The sequence below is a fragment of the Giraffa tippelskirchi genome, chromosome 4, assembly GCF_054371585.1.
Source record: "Giraffa tippelskirchi isolate mGirTip1 chromosome 4, T2T-mGirTip1v1.2.pri, whole genome shotgun sequence".
Taxonomy (NCBI): domain Eukaryota; kingdom Metazoa; phylum Chordata; class Mammalia; order Artiodactyla; family Giraffidae; genus Giraffa; species Giraffa tippelskirchi.
In genome coordinates this window covers 172,198,400-172,211,713 of record NC_137278.1, presented here as the reverse complement: position 1 = coordinate 172,211,713, position 13,314 = coordinate 172,198,400, and the positions used below count along the sequence as shown (strand labels likewise).

Genomic DNA, 13,314 nt, shown 5'->3' with positions numbered 1-13,314 from the left:
GTGTATCTTACCCATGCGGCACATCTCAGTTCAGACTAGCCACGTCCCAGGGGGGTCAAGAGCCACATGTGGCCAGAGGCCACCAAAGTGGACAGCACAGCTCTCCAGAATAAGGCTGCAATTCAAATAATTTCCAGCTAAACAGAAAATAGCATCCACCCCCACCCCCACTCCACCTTCTCCCCTCCCATCCCTGGACCACATGGGCCCTGCCTCCGTTGCTCTCTTGGGGCCACTGACTCCTCTGGTCTCACCTGTCCAGGTAAGGAGACCTGTGTGAGCCCCTGCCTGCACTGCCTGGGCCCCTGCCCAGCCCCCAGTCCTTGGCCACCCCCACCTCATGCTCCAGGTGACCAGGGGCTGTAGCCAGGCAGGAACATCACCAGGCAACGGGCCTCAAGGGAGAGCTCGGATCTCCCGCACCTGCCTGCCCGCCTCCCTGGGTGCCCACGGGCGGGGTGAGGCGAGGCGGGGCCCTGCCTGCCTCCTGCTTCCTGGGCTGCCTCCGGCCTGTTTACCTGGGCTCAGTCACAGTGCTGTCCCCCACACAGCAGGAAGCCCATGGAGCCTGGGGCCACAGGCCACAGGGGACAAGGGCCAGACATCCCGGCCATGGCTGTGGGTCATTGATCCCAGGCTGGCTGGGTGGGGGTGGGGGGACGTTGGCCTGGACAAACAGAGGCTCTGAGGCCTGTGTGCAGGCCTGGCACCCACCCGCCACTCCCAAAGGTAAGCGGGGACCTCCAAGACAGGAGATCAGGACCTAGGAATGACCCGGTGACAGCGTCCACCTGGAGAGTCGGGCCTGGTTCCCTGGGGCAGCAGCCAACTGCCCTGCTCTGAGACCTGGTCAGCTGGGCCTCATGAGCCAGAGAGTGACTAGGTGAGCTGAAGGTGAGGAGACCGTAGAGTTGGGGAGAGGCACAGGGCAGTGGAGGGGCTACAGGTTCTGGGGTCTGGGAGGCCCAGGGCTCAGCTGTGGCTGGTGGACTCTGGGGCAGGCACAGGGCAGGGGAGAGGCCTGGTTTGCCAGGCTGAAGACCCCACCTTCACTCTGGGCTGGACAAGCTGCCCCCTCCATACTCAGGTACTCCACCTCGGGTTTCTGGTACGAGAGACAGACCGAGAGCTCCCCACTGCACTAAATAGGTGGCTGGCCCAGAGCTGAACGTAGCTCTGTGTGTGTGTGTGCGTGTGTGTGTGTACATAAGTATGTACCTAGCCGTTTGTATATCACAGATAGCTATGCATGTACTTCAGCCTGTTTCCGTTGGTGTACATCTGTGGGTGAGTTTGGGAGTGTGTGGAAGGGACTTTCACCCCTTCCCCTACACTTGCGGACTCAGTCAGAGCAGCTCGTGGTGGAGGTGAACTCTAGGCCTGAATGGCCTCCCCAGTAGGTCCTAGATCAGAATCCCTGCCCTGCTCTGCTCTGTCTACCCTAGTGGAATGACCCGAGTAAGTCCTTTTCTCTCTATATATAGTTGGTTTTCCCAACCATTAAGTAGAAAAAACAAGGCTGCTGGAGGTGGAAATAGAACTTGATTGTGTCGGTGTCCAGCACGGGCTGGCACACAGGAGGAGCAACTGTCTGGCCCCAGTGAGCTCAGCCTCCCGTGGGCAGACTGAGGACCTGCAATGACCAGAAGGGACGGAGGGAGTGAGGAGCAGGTTCTGGGCTGGTGTCTAGGTTCTCAGATCAGGGGAGAAGCCTCAGACCCTGTGGCAGTTGGGGTACACCCAGTCCCTCCCTCCAGGGGCTCACCATCGGGGGGACACAGACAATGTCCCAAGATGAACTGTGCATTGATGGGAGAGGCTCAGGACACTTCAGAGGAGCAGCCACCTCTCCAGGGCACTCTGGGAGAGCTGCCAGAAGCGGGTAAGAGCTGAGCGGAGGTGTGAAGGGGCCAGGTCAGGAGGTGGGCAGCCCAGACAGAAGGAAGACAGCCAGGTGGTGAGCAAGAACTTTCAGGGTTTAAGTCACAATCCTGTGAAGCTCTTCATCCAGAGCTAGCTAAGAATCCTAGATCTGGAAAAGCTTTTTACCATCTTCATTTTCAGAATCAATCACTGGGAAGCCCACTGTCACTAGGATGCAACAAGGGTAAAGTGGGAGAGGGGTGGAAGGAGGAAGAAAGAGTTGGCCAGGCCACTTGTGCACCCAGCACCTTGGCTGCGCAGGAAAGAACCACGCTCTGCTCTCCAAGCAGGGTATGCAGGGCAAATAGAATAAAGTCCCTGCTCCAGTACAGCCAGGCAGGGGACCGACCAAGGACACAGAAGCGTATCAGGCAATTTCAGTCCTGAAAAGAACTATAAAGAAAGATGCAGCCAAGAGAGGGGAGCAGTCAGGGAAGGTCTCAGTGAAGAGGTAACATTTGAGTAAAGACTTGAAGGAGGTAAAGGAGCAGGTCATGAGGCAACACTGAAGGAAAAGCATTTCTGGCAGAAGGAACAGCAAGTACAAAGGCCCTGAGGTAGCCTGTACTCCACCTGGTGAAGATCTGGCCAGCAGCTGGGTATAGCTGCAGCAGAGGGAGAGAGAGGACAGAAAGGTACACAAGGGCCATGTCACGGAGGCCCTGGTGGGCTGTGACAAGGACTTTGGGCTCTGTTCTAGGCGGGGCTTGTGAGCAGGATGCGTGGTGAAGACCACTCTGGTGGTTGTGTGGGAACTGGCTAGTGAAGGTGGCCAAATAACTGGTCAGTGTAGGAGTCAAGGTGATAGATGATATTGACCTGGATGGTGGTGGGAGCCACAGAGGTGCCAAGAAGGGGTTGGGTTCTGGGAGCAGTTGGAAGACAGAGCCACAGACTTTTCTGGTGACTGGATCCTAAAAGCAATGGGAGAGTCATCATATAATAATAGTAAAAGACAGGAGGCTGGGGTCATCTTCACAATTGTCAATTGTCACAATTGTTCACCTCCTGCTGGAGCATCAGCCCCAAGAGGCTGGGAATGAGGTCTCTTATATTCACCAGTGTGACCCCTGTGCCCAGCACAAAGCCTGACACCAAGCAGGTGCTCAGTAAACATGGAAGGGCCTGATAACTGAATCCTGGACCCCAGAAACCGGCACCACCTCCATGACCCAGCTCCAAGCCTCACACGTCCTGCCTCCCAGAGGCAGCAAGATGTGAAAGAGAGCACTGCCCTGGGAGTCTAGATAACTGGGGCTCTACTCATCCAGTCTTTTTTTTTTAAGTTTTATTTTTTAAAAAATTTAATTCAGTTTTTGCTTACCCATTCTTCTATGAACTATTCATTCAAGTGGCAGGCCCTGTGCTGGGTGCTATGGGGATCTAGAAGTGAATAAGACACAGACTTGCCTTCCCTGTAGAGAAGAGGAAACGAAGCTGAAAGCCGGGCAGATTGCTGATCTTGACCAAGGGCTGCCTCGGGGAGGAAGCGGCTTACTCTCCCCGGCCCTGGGCCCCATCACTGGGCAGGTGACCTTGGAGCTGGCATTTAGGGGTCCCATCGTCCTTCAGGCAGAGGGTGTGGCTATACAAAGGCACACCTTGTGGACTTGCAGGGTGATGTGTGTGACGAAAGTAGGCTATGGGGGCGAAGGCAGCAGCCTGGCCATGGAGGGTCTTGGGTGCTTCAGCTAGGGGTTTGGAGGTGGTTGGGGGCCTTGAGAGGACTCTGAGCAGGTGAATGGTTGGAGGTGGGCAGGGAGAGCTCTCTGCTGACAACATGGAAGATGTGCTGGAGGCAGAGATGGGAGGCAGAGAGGGCATTAGGAGGCTGCCACAGGAGTCCAGGTAGGAGGTGATGGGGAGCCCAGGTGTATTCCTCACCTGCCCCACCAATTTGGGCTGTGTCAGATCTTGGGTCTCACACAGGGGATTTTCTGTGATACTCAGAGTTCCTCCAGATGAATGTGAGCGTCATTTATGAGGGAGGCAAAACCCAGGGAGTGAAGGCAGTGCTTGGTGTATGGGGGGAGGAAGGGGGTGCCTACTGAGCATCCTGCCTGGGACTACTCCCCTCTGTGCCTCCCCTATCAGATCTATGACCTTCTCTGAGCCTCAGTTTCCTCTCGTACCCTGATTATGTGTGAGGCAGTAAAGCATGGTGGTGAGGGCATTATCCTGGAGACAAATAGCATGGGTTTGCAGCCTGACTCTGCCGTTGACCATCTGCAGGATCTCAGTCAAGATCCTTAATCTCTCTGTGCCTCAACTTTCTCATCTGTAAAATGGAGATGGATAATAACAGACCCTGTCCCCCAGGAGTCCACAGAAGGCTTACACGAGACAGTGCTTATAAAACACTGGAAAGTGAAAATGTTAGTCACTCGGTCATGTCTGACTCTTTGCAACCCCATGGACTGTAGCCCACCAGGCTCCTCTATCCATGGAATTTTCCAGGCAAGAAGTGGGTTGCCATTTCCTTTTCCAGGGCATCTTCCCAATCCAGGGATCGAACCTGCCTCTCCTGCACTGGCAGATGTATTCTTTATCGTCTGAGCCACCAGGGAAATCACTAAAACACCGGAAAAAAACAATTCAAATAAATGTCAGTCGTGGTCAACTCTGTGCTCTCCGAGTCCCCAGTAGGTCCTTGGTGATCCAGACTCAGTAAAATAGGGATGTGGCTCTCTGGCAGAGGAAGTGGACTTGGGGCAGAGAGAGGGAAGAAATTGGCCCATCACAGGGCTCTCCTGGCTCTAGCCACTCCACTCAGCTCATGGGGGCAGCCACTTTCACCAGGGGTGCCTTGGACACTCTGAGCAATGGGCAGGGCTGTCCACTCATTGCACGATCTTTACCATCCATGGTCCTGGTGCCGTGAAAGCCAGCAGGGCCTGCCCCGTGTGTAAGAAGTCCTCTGGTGGGGGGGAGTCCTATACCCAGTTGAGAATGACCAGCAGTCACCCCCTTTCCTTGCATCATGGAGTCCAGTTAGGAGATCCATGTGCCTGGATCCAGACATCCTTGGCTGAGAAACTTCAAGCATCACAAATGAGCCCTGTTTTCAGAAACCCTTTGTATGAAAACCCAAGACACAACCCAAAGGACCCCTCTGCCACACACACACACACACACACACACCTGGGGATGTATTTTAAAGGTGCAATGGCCTTTGGGTTGTGGGAAGAAGAGGCTAATTTCTCAGAGGTGTGGAATCCTTGCTCTGCTGATGGGCGGGCGAGAGAAGGGCCTTCTCTGGACTGTGGAAAAACCTGCCCAAGAAGCCAAATAGCTCTCAGCAGTTTCCCAGAGGGTCTAGAAGGAGAGACAGCTGCAGGCCTGGGGCACAGAGGGGTGACATTCAGGTATTATTTCATCATGATTTGTTATTTAACACCTCATTTCCAGGAAGTGGCCCAGAGTAGCGGAAAGATCAGGGAGTCAGACATCAGGGCTTGACCCCCACTTATCTGCTACGTAACCTTCGGTGAGTGGCTTAGCCACTCTGGGCTTCAGTTTTTCCATCTGCAAAATGGGGCTGGTTGCCAACACCAGACATTCATATCGCATTGAGAAAAATGAGGCTAGGAAATCCCTGAACTGAGTTATTGCTAAAACATTCTAGGTCTCAGTCTCATCCTCTGTTCAATGGGTGCAGAACCTCGAAAGGCATTTGGCGGTTAAGCAAGAAAATACAAGTAAAGTGTCTACACAGAAGGCCTGAGGAAGAGGAATGTATGGGGACAATGGCCCTCACATCCCAGAGACCAGATGATTAAAGGGAGTGATATCTATGAACTGTCTTGTGCAGATACTACATGAATATTAGTTTTTATCTCCTTCCTCTGCCCTAGGATACTTTGGACAGTGGGGACACAAGAAGGGTGATGCTCCTTGGAGGGCAGTCCCTGCCTCGACACAGAGCTGACTCAGGGCTTCTAGGCAGGGAGGGCCAAGTAAATGAAATGCATTGATGTTGTGGAAAGCTTTGCTGAGAACCAGGAGCAAGGAAAAAGCATCCCCTGAATGGAAGAGAAGCCAAGACTAGGAAATCCCGAGGGCAGAAGGAATTATTTTATAGAAACATTTATGCTATGTACGCACCACAGTTCCATCTGAGGGTACAGCCTTGGGGTGGGGTTTAGGTAGAGAAACCTCCTTCTCTGGTCTGACGCCAGATGCAAAGGTAAGGGTTCCAGCTGGCCACCTGGGGTGAGCCACTCTGAGGCGTGCTTCCCGCCTTTAGGAGCTGGCTCAGGGCCCACTTTCAATTACTGTTGCCTGGCATTATGATCCTGCTCCTCCAAACGGCAGAGGTGCTGTCTTACTTCTCTGCAAGGCTGGCATTCAGCAAAGGCTCCCTTGCAAATGCCAGGCTGTGTCCAACCCTGGTCTATTTCCTTGCCAGGATGCCCATGGTCAAGGCCCCCCAAGCGGCTGGCGGGCAGGGTGATGGAGGTGATGGCGAAGAGGCAGAGCCGGAAGGGATGTTCAAGGCCCCCAAGGACGCGAAGAGAAAAGTCCGAGACTACCTCCGCCTGGCTTCCCTGTGGCTGGCTCTGGTCGTGTTGGCTTCAGTGGGGGTCCTGCTCTGGTATTTCCTAGGTAACTGCGTGGGCCCCTGGGAGAGGCACCTGGGGAAGACTTAGGGTGGTCAAAGGGGCACAGAAGGACATACCAGGATTTCAGGCTCAGCAACACCTGGAAACTCACTGTGTGACCTTGGACATGCACTTCTCTTGGAGTCTCCCTTCCTGTCTTGTAAGATGGTAGTGCAAGATCCTTTCTGGAGCCAAGTGCCCTTAACTCCCAGCAGCTGAGGAAGAAACATTTTTCCAGTTCTTATAAACTGACAAGCTGGAGGAGTGTAAGCATTGCCTCCCCTTGCCGGCAGCCCTCCTGGGTTGCCCCTGGGCTTGGAGCCAGCTGGCTCAGTTGGAGGAGGCCCACTGGTACCAGTGGTGCCTGATACCAATTAGTGTTTATGCTCACTTGAGTCCAACCTGGGAGCTCTTATGGGCGGAGGAAACTTGCCTCTATCATCTCTGAGTCTCCAGGACCCAGCATGAGTGGGGATGAAGGGGAGGGGCACCCAGAACTCAGGTGTCCAGGGCAGTGTCCGTGCATGCCGATGGCTTTATACCCCAGCCTGAGCGTACCTGGAATTCAACCCAGAGGGAAATGGGGGCAAGAATGTACGGAGCAGGTGCATCTCTCCATGTCCTGAGTTTAGGCCCTCCGTCTCTGGTATCACAGCTCTCAATCAGTCTGTTGGGGCCCCAGGAGCAACTAGCCTATGTTCTGGGTCCATTCGTCCATCATTCATTCATTCATTCATTCAGTAGTGACCACCTCCTATATACCAGCCCTGTGTAGGTTCTGGAGACAGTCCCTGCCCTCAGCATAAAGCCTGCTATGTGTCAGGACAGAGTAAGCTGAGGGGACTCAACAGAACCCTAGCAGGGACAGCCCACCTTGCCCAAGAGATCAGAGGCCTCCCATTATGCACTCTGCAAAAGTTAGACCATTTTCTTACTGACTGCATCTCCTGGTGGAATTTCAGGTCCATTGAAAGGAATGGGGACCCACTTTGGAGCAGCCATTGGGGAGAGCAGCCTACGCCCGACTCCAAAGGGAGTTGAGGTAGGGGATGTTCTAGAACCAGCCCCTGGGTCGAAGCTGTTAGGAAGCCTGGGTCTGACGCTCACCCACTTGCTGTGATGCCAGGTGGATTGTGATTCTGCTCAGAACCGAGTAACGCAGGCTAAGAGTGGAAGCTCTGTGCATTTCACCACTGGCAGGAAGCCAGCTTCCCAAATAGCACAGGGCTGCCAAGGCCTCCTTAGGCTGCAGGATAATTAGTCTTCAGGGGAAACTGCAGAGCACCAAGCTGGGGCAGTGGGGGGTGGGGCTGTGGGGCCAGGAACTCACCTGCTAATTGTCTTCACAGTGTCTGATTTCTCCTGGTTAGACTGGAGTGAATCACCCCACTGGGGCACGGGATGCTCCGTGGGGCTGAAGACCCAAGGGGTGAGAGCTCCTTCCAGCTGGGGGAAGGCAACCCTCTCCCCAGAGGGATGCAGGTAGAAGAGCCGAGGCCTCCTTAGGCTGCAGGAGATGTTTGAATAGTTTTAGGAGATGTTTGAATAGTTTCTCCCATCCTGGGTCAAGCGGTGCTCCGGATATTGGGCACTGGAGAAGGGATGGACCACAGACACACCCTGTCTGGTCTGGAAGAGGAGATGGACAAGAAGCCTATTACACTGGAGCAGGATAAGCCCGAAGTGAGGAGCAAATGTCTGGATAAGTGGCAGCCTGACCCAGTGGCCCAGGAGAGGATAGGGTGAGGGCCGGCTTCCCAAGCCCAGTGGGCCCTGGGCTGGTCCACTAAGATCTGGGTAGCTGGGCCCTTCATGCTGCCCAGCTGTATTTCCCTGGTCCTTTCCCTCTCCTGCTCTCCTGGGCCGCAGTTTTATGCTTTCTTCTCAAACTCTCCCATATCCCCCACCCACTCTGCCTCCTGCTTCAATGAGAAAATGGAACTACTCTGAAGAGAAGCCCCATAGATGCTCTCCCAGCTGTACCCATATACTCTGCCCTCTGCCATTCGCATGGTTGAACCAGCCCTGCCTTATCTAAAGCCAGTTGTGGGACATCTCTGATAGTTCTGTGGTTAAACTCTGGGCTCCCAATGAAGAGGGCACAGGTTCAATTCCTGGTCAGAGAACCACATCCCACATGCTGTGTGGTGCGTCAGGGGGTAGGGAACAAACCAAACAACCAACCAAACAAAAAGCCTTGTAAAGCCTGCTGTCCTCCCAGCCTGGATCCCATTCCCTCTGTCCATGCAGTGGCCCGGCTCTAGCCATGCCCTCCTCTCTCCTCTGGGGGCACCATCCAGTGTACAGTGCTTCTCTTTGCTCCTGTACTCAGTCCCTCTGGTCTCCCCACCCACTGCCAGCCATTTCTCTGATTCCTTTTGTAGCAAACTCCTGGTGTTTCAAAATGCTATGCCCTCCAGTTCCACACCTCTGTCTGGTATCCTTTCCAATCTGACTCCCTGCCTCCGATCCCCCATAACCCCAAGAGTACTTGTCACGGTCACTGCTGAATCCAGTGGCCAGTCCTCATGGCATCTGACCTGCAGGCAGCACTGGGTACCTCATCCCCTCCTCCTGGAAACACTTTCCTCACTTGGCTTCTGGGGCACCCACACTTTCTTTGTCCTTAGCTCATGATGGCTTCTCCTCTGTGTCTTTGCTGTTGGAGGGACTCTCTTCCCCTCTGCCTCCATTTATGCCCTTATCCCCTGATGATTCCCAAATTTGCATTTCCAGCCCTTGAGCTCCACTGTGCACTGGAGGGTGGGCGGGGAGTGGGGGGGCGGGGGGGGCGGTGCTGCTCCTCCTCCAGGATGTCTAAGGGTGTTTCAGACCTCACTGAGAGTTAACTCTTTTATGAATTGTCAGTCTGACTTTGGCGTATATTTTGAAGGGGGCTTTAACTTTTTAATTGATTTGTACCAGTTGTTAACATAAAATGATATTGAACTATTGATTTTCCATGTCTCTGAGGCAATGTGTCTTTATAGACAAGTTTTTCAGAAGTTTGAAATTTTGAGAAATGATTGTAACTTTATCGTACCATCATTAGTGACCTGGACTTCGCTGGCGATCCTGTGGTTAAGACTCTGTTTCCACTGCAGGAGGTTTTGGTTCAATCCCTGGTCAGGGAAGTTCTGCATACCTTGCAGTGTGCCAAAAAATAAAATAAAATAGAAAATCGTGACCTAAGAAAATCCTTTAAAATTAAAAAAAATGGAGAGAACATCCTAGGTGGTGGTCATTTTATCCTTCCCATGTTCCCCCTTACTACTCTTTATTTTACTGCCCAGCTGCCATTTGCCAGCCAGCAAACCCAAAATATACCCTGACTCCAATCACTTCTCTCTTCCCTGCGCAGCCTGGTCAGGCTCCCCTGGACCACTCACACTGGGACAGCTGCAGGAACCTCCTGTAGGTCCCCATGCTTCTGCCCTGGCCTGCTTACAGCCTGTTCTCAACACAAAGGCAGAGGGATTGTTTTATAAAGTGAATCAAATCATCAGACTTCTTTGCTTAAAGCCTGCCATGGCTCCCATCTCACTCAGAGCAAAAATCAAAGTCCTGCCCGGGTTGCAAGGCACTATGTGACCCTTCCTCCACCATCTTATCTCCTCTTGCTTTCCCCTTGTTCAAATCTTAGCTGTTCCTCAAACACAGCAGACAAGCTTCTGCCTCAGGGCCTTTGCATTGCTAGTCTGCTGCCTGGAATGCTCTTTCGGTAGGTTAACATCCACTTGGCCAACACCACTTCCCTCTTCTCTGGCCTCCATGTTGCAGCAACCCTTGATTTCCAAACCACTTAACACCTCTAACATGTTATGTCCTGTGTTCACTGTTTATTGTCTGTCTTTCTTGTTAGACTACAAGCTGTTAAGGACAGGTTTGGTTTTGTTGTTGTTATCTGTTCACTGTCCTACCGGTATATTCCCATGTACTCTAGGCGAGTCCCTAAACATAGCAGGTTCTCAATAAATACGTGTTGAATGAATGAATAAATGACTGAATAAGGCTAGAAAGTCCGGGCTGTGAATCTGTTGTCTTCACATCAGTCAAAACGATCTTTGCAAAACGGAAATCTGATGACATCATCCCTGATTTTAAACCTTTCATGGTTTCCCTTGTTCATCAGGGAAAGACCAAAATCCCGCCCTGTTGATGTCTCAGCCTCTTATTACCCCTGTCTGATTGCTCCAGCCAAACAGACTCTTGGCCCTGGTCCTTACCATGACCCCCGTTGTGGAGATTTTGCACATGCTATTCCTTTTGCCCTGAAGATACTCCCCTGCTTCCCCTCTTTTTAATTTTAGTCTCCATTCCTCCTGTCTCAGATGGATTGTCACCCTGGCCTAGGGTTTGTCATGTTCCCTCAATAGCACCTTTTGCTTCTCCTTTAAGACATCCTGGCAGATGAATCCCACAGGCTGTATGGCTACTGCGGGAAAGTCTATCTTACCTATCACTGTCAGGTCCATGTGGGGAGACCTGTCTGTCTTGGTTTACTAGTGTACCCCCCATAGTAGATGCAGCCTGGACAACTCAGTGGACAACACAGAGGTGCTAAACCAGGAACTTGACCTTCTGGACCCATGTGGGTTTCTTGGTATCCATGTCCTGGACTGTTCACTGGGTCAACTTCTGCCTGGGAGCCCCTGGGACACCACCCACCCGTGGGCCTCCGTCCTCCCTGGTTCCGTGGGGTCAATTTGTCTACACAAACTCTGAATGACAACGACAAAGATGATGGTAGTGATCATGGTGCCTTGGAGGCCCAAGATGCTGGAGGCTGTGCTGAGGGTTCAGGGTGGCAGGAGAAGGAGTAGGGGACACAGGAACCATCCCCATCTACTCCCTTGGTTAACCTTTGCTGGTTTCTTCCTGGGCAGGGTACAAGGCCGAGGTGACGGTCAGCCAAGTGTACTCAGGCAGCCTCCGTGTGCTCAATCGCCACTTCTCCCAGGACCTTGCCCGCCGGGAGTCCAGTGCCTTCCGCAGTGAAACTGCCAAAGCTCAGAAGATGGTAGGAAGGATGGCGGGGATGAGAAGGGAGAGGGGAGGGGCATGATCATGTCCAGCCAGTGGGTGAATCCATCCAGAACACTCATTAGGATCAGAGCCCTGCTCTAGGCACCATGGAAGGGAGACGCTGTAGACTGGTGGGAAAGCTAGTGGACTCTGGGGTCATATTGCACTTGGATTAAACCCTGATTTTGCCACTTAGTAGAAGCATGACCTTTGAAAATTAGGGCAGTGTAAGGATGCTGCCAGGACCCACCCACACCCCTTCTCCTCCTAGCAATGGCTTACTGCACTGGGGACGGTCTCCCTCTCAGCCAGCACCCTGTCCAGCAGGGTGGGCTGGAAGTGCTGAAGAGTAATTCCCAGCAGCAACCCTCAGGCACAAGAGACAGAGAAGGTGGATCCCTCAGCTCTTGGTGAGAGCAGTTCTGAAGATGCCCCCACAGTCTCTCGGGCTTCCCTCATTGCTCAGTCGGTAAAGGATCTGCCTGCAATGCAGGAGACCCGGGTTCAATCCCTGGGTTGGGAAGATCCACTGGAGAAGGAAATGGCAACCCATTCCAGTATTCTTGCTTGGAGAATCCCACGGACAGAAGAGCTTGGTAGGTTCCCAGTCCATGGGGTCTAAGAGTCAGACATGACTTAATGACTAAACCACCACCTCCACTATAGTCTCTCAGAGATCCCTGCTGGATCTGCTCCTCAGCCACCCACAGCTCTGCCCAGTGCCTTTGCAGCCATGTTGGCTGCCTTCCTGCCTTTCTCCTTCCACACTATTGTGCTTTGGAACTACCTGCAAATAAACCACTTGCCTCAGGACCTGCACCATTTGGGGAGACCCACCCAAGACTCTCTTTCCTTTTCTACAGAGTGGAGTGATAACAACAGTGCCTGTCTGCAGGGTTGTCGTAGGGTTAAAATGAGAGCGTGGGGATGTTAGCTCTGTGCCATTCAGAGCTCTTTAAGAACCCATGATCCTGCATTCCACCCCCAGCAGCACTGCCATTGAACATGTGTGAAGACCAACTGTCTGAGCCCCCGTGGCTGGTGGTTGGGCCTAAGGAGGGGACTCAGAAGCCCAGGGGGAGCTTCTCAGAGTCAAGGAGTGATTTGATGGAGGGGCAGAAGCCACTGGTAGTCTGGTCAAAGTTCAGAGCTAGTGGAAGGGGCAGGCAGATTCTTTACCACTGAGCCACCAGGGAAGCCCGCCTGTGTGCAGGGGGAGGGAAATAAAGACTGAATGAAGTTTGTTCCTTGTTGTGGCTATTACCCACCATGTGACCATGGGCAAGCCTCTCTATCCTATAGATTCCTCTGTCAAGGAGGGCTGTGTGAGGGTCAAAGGGTATCCCAGGGTAGGAGAGGGTTTCTGCAGAGGATCATGAGGGGCCTCTGATTGTTTTCCCTCCTTTTAGCTCAAGGAGCTCATCGCCAGCACCCGCCTAGGTACTTACTACAACTCCAGTGCCGTCTACTCCTTTGGGTGAGTCTTCTTGTGCACTCCCCACTCCCATCAGCCTTTGCTAGAGCCTTTGACTCAGAGAATGGGAGGGGATGCTGTAGGCTTCTGATGCAACGCCTTCATGTTTTAAAATAGGGAAACTGAGACACAGAGAGGAAACTTGGATTCCTGCATGTGACCTCCCTTCACTGAACTTGGTTTTCTCATCTGTAGAATGAAAACAATGGTGTGGCAGGGATTATACTAGACAGTGACTGTGGTGTCTTTATCAAGGGCCTGACAGGTATCAGATGAGACCACGGAGAAGTA

The 13,314-nt window shown here is 53.0% G+C and overlaps 1 protein-coding gene across 2 annotated transcripts in view; it reads left to right on the top strand.

Moving 5' to 3' along the window:
• TMPRSS6 (transmembrane serine protease 6) overlaps positions 1 to 13,314 on the top strand; it is a 49,926-nt gene that overhangs the window by 10,098 nt on the left and 26,514 nt on the right. Inside the window, exons 1-3 of one of the 2 annotated variants that reach the window (XM_081596384.1) lie at positions 6,333 to 6,528; positions 11,411 to 11,544; positions 12,959 to 13,026. In XM_081596384.1, the coding sequence (XP_081452510.1) occupies positions 6,333 to 6,528; positions 11,411 to 11,544; positions 12,959 to 13,026 (398 nt within the window). Of the gene's footprint in view, positions 1 to 6,332; positions 6,529 to 11,410; positions 11,545 to 12,958; positions 13,027 to 13,314 lie in introns of those variants that run through there. The other variant, XM_081596385.1, reaches the window with a different exon arrangement.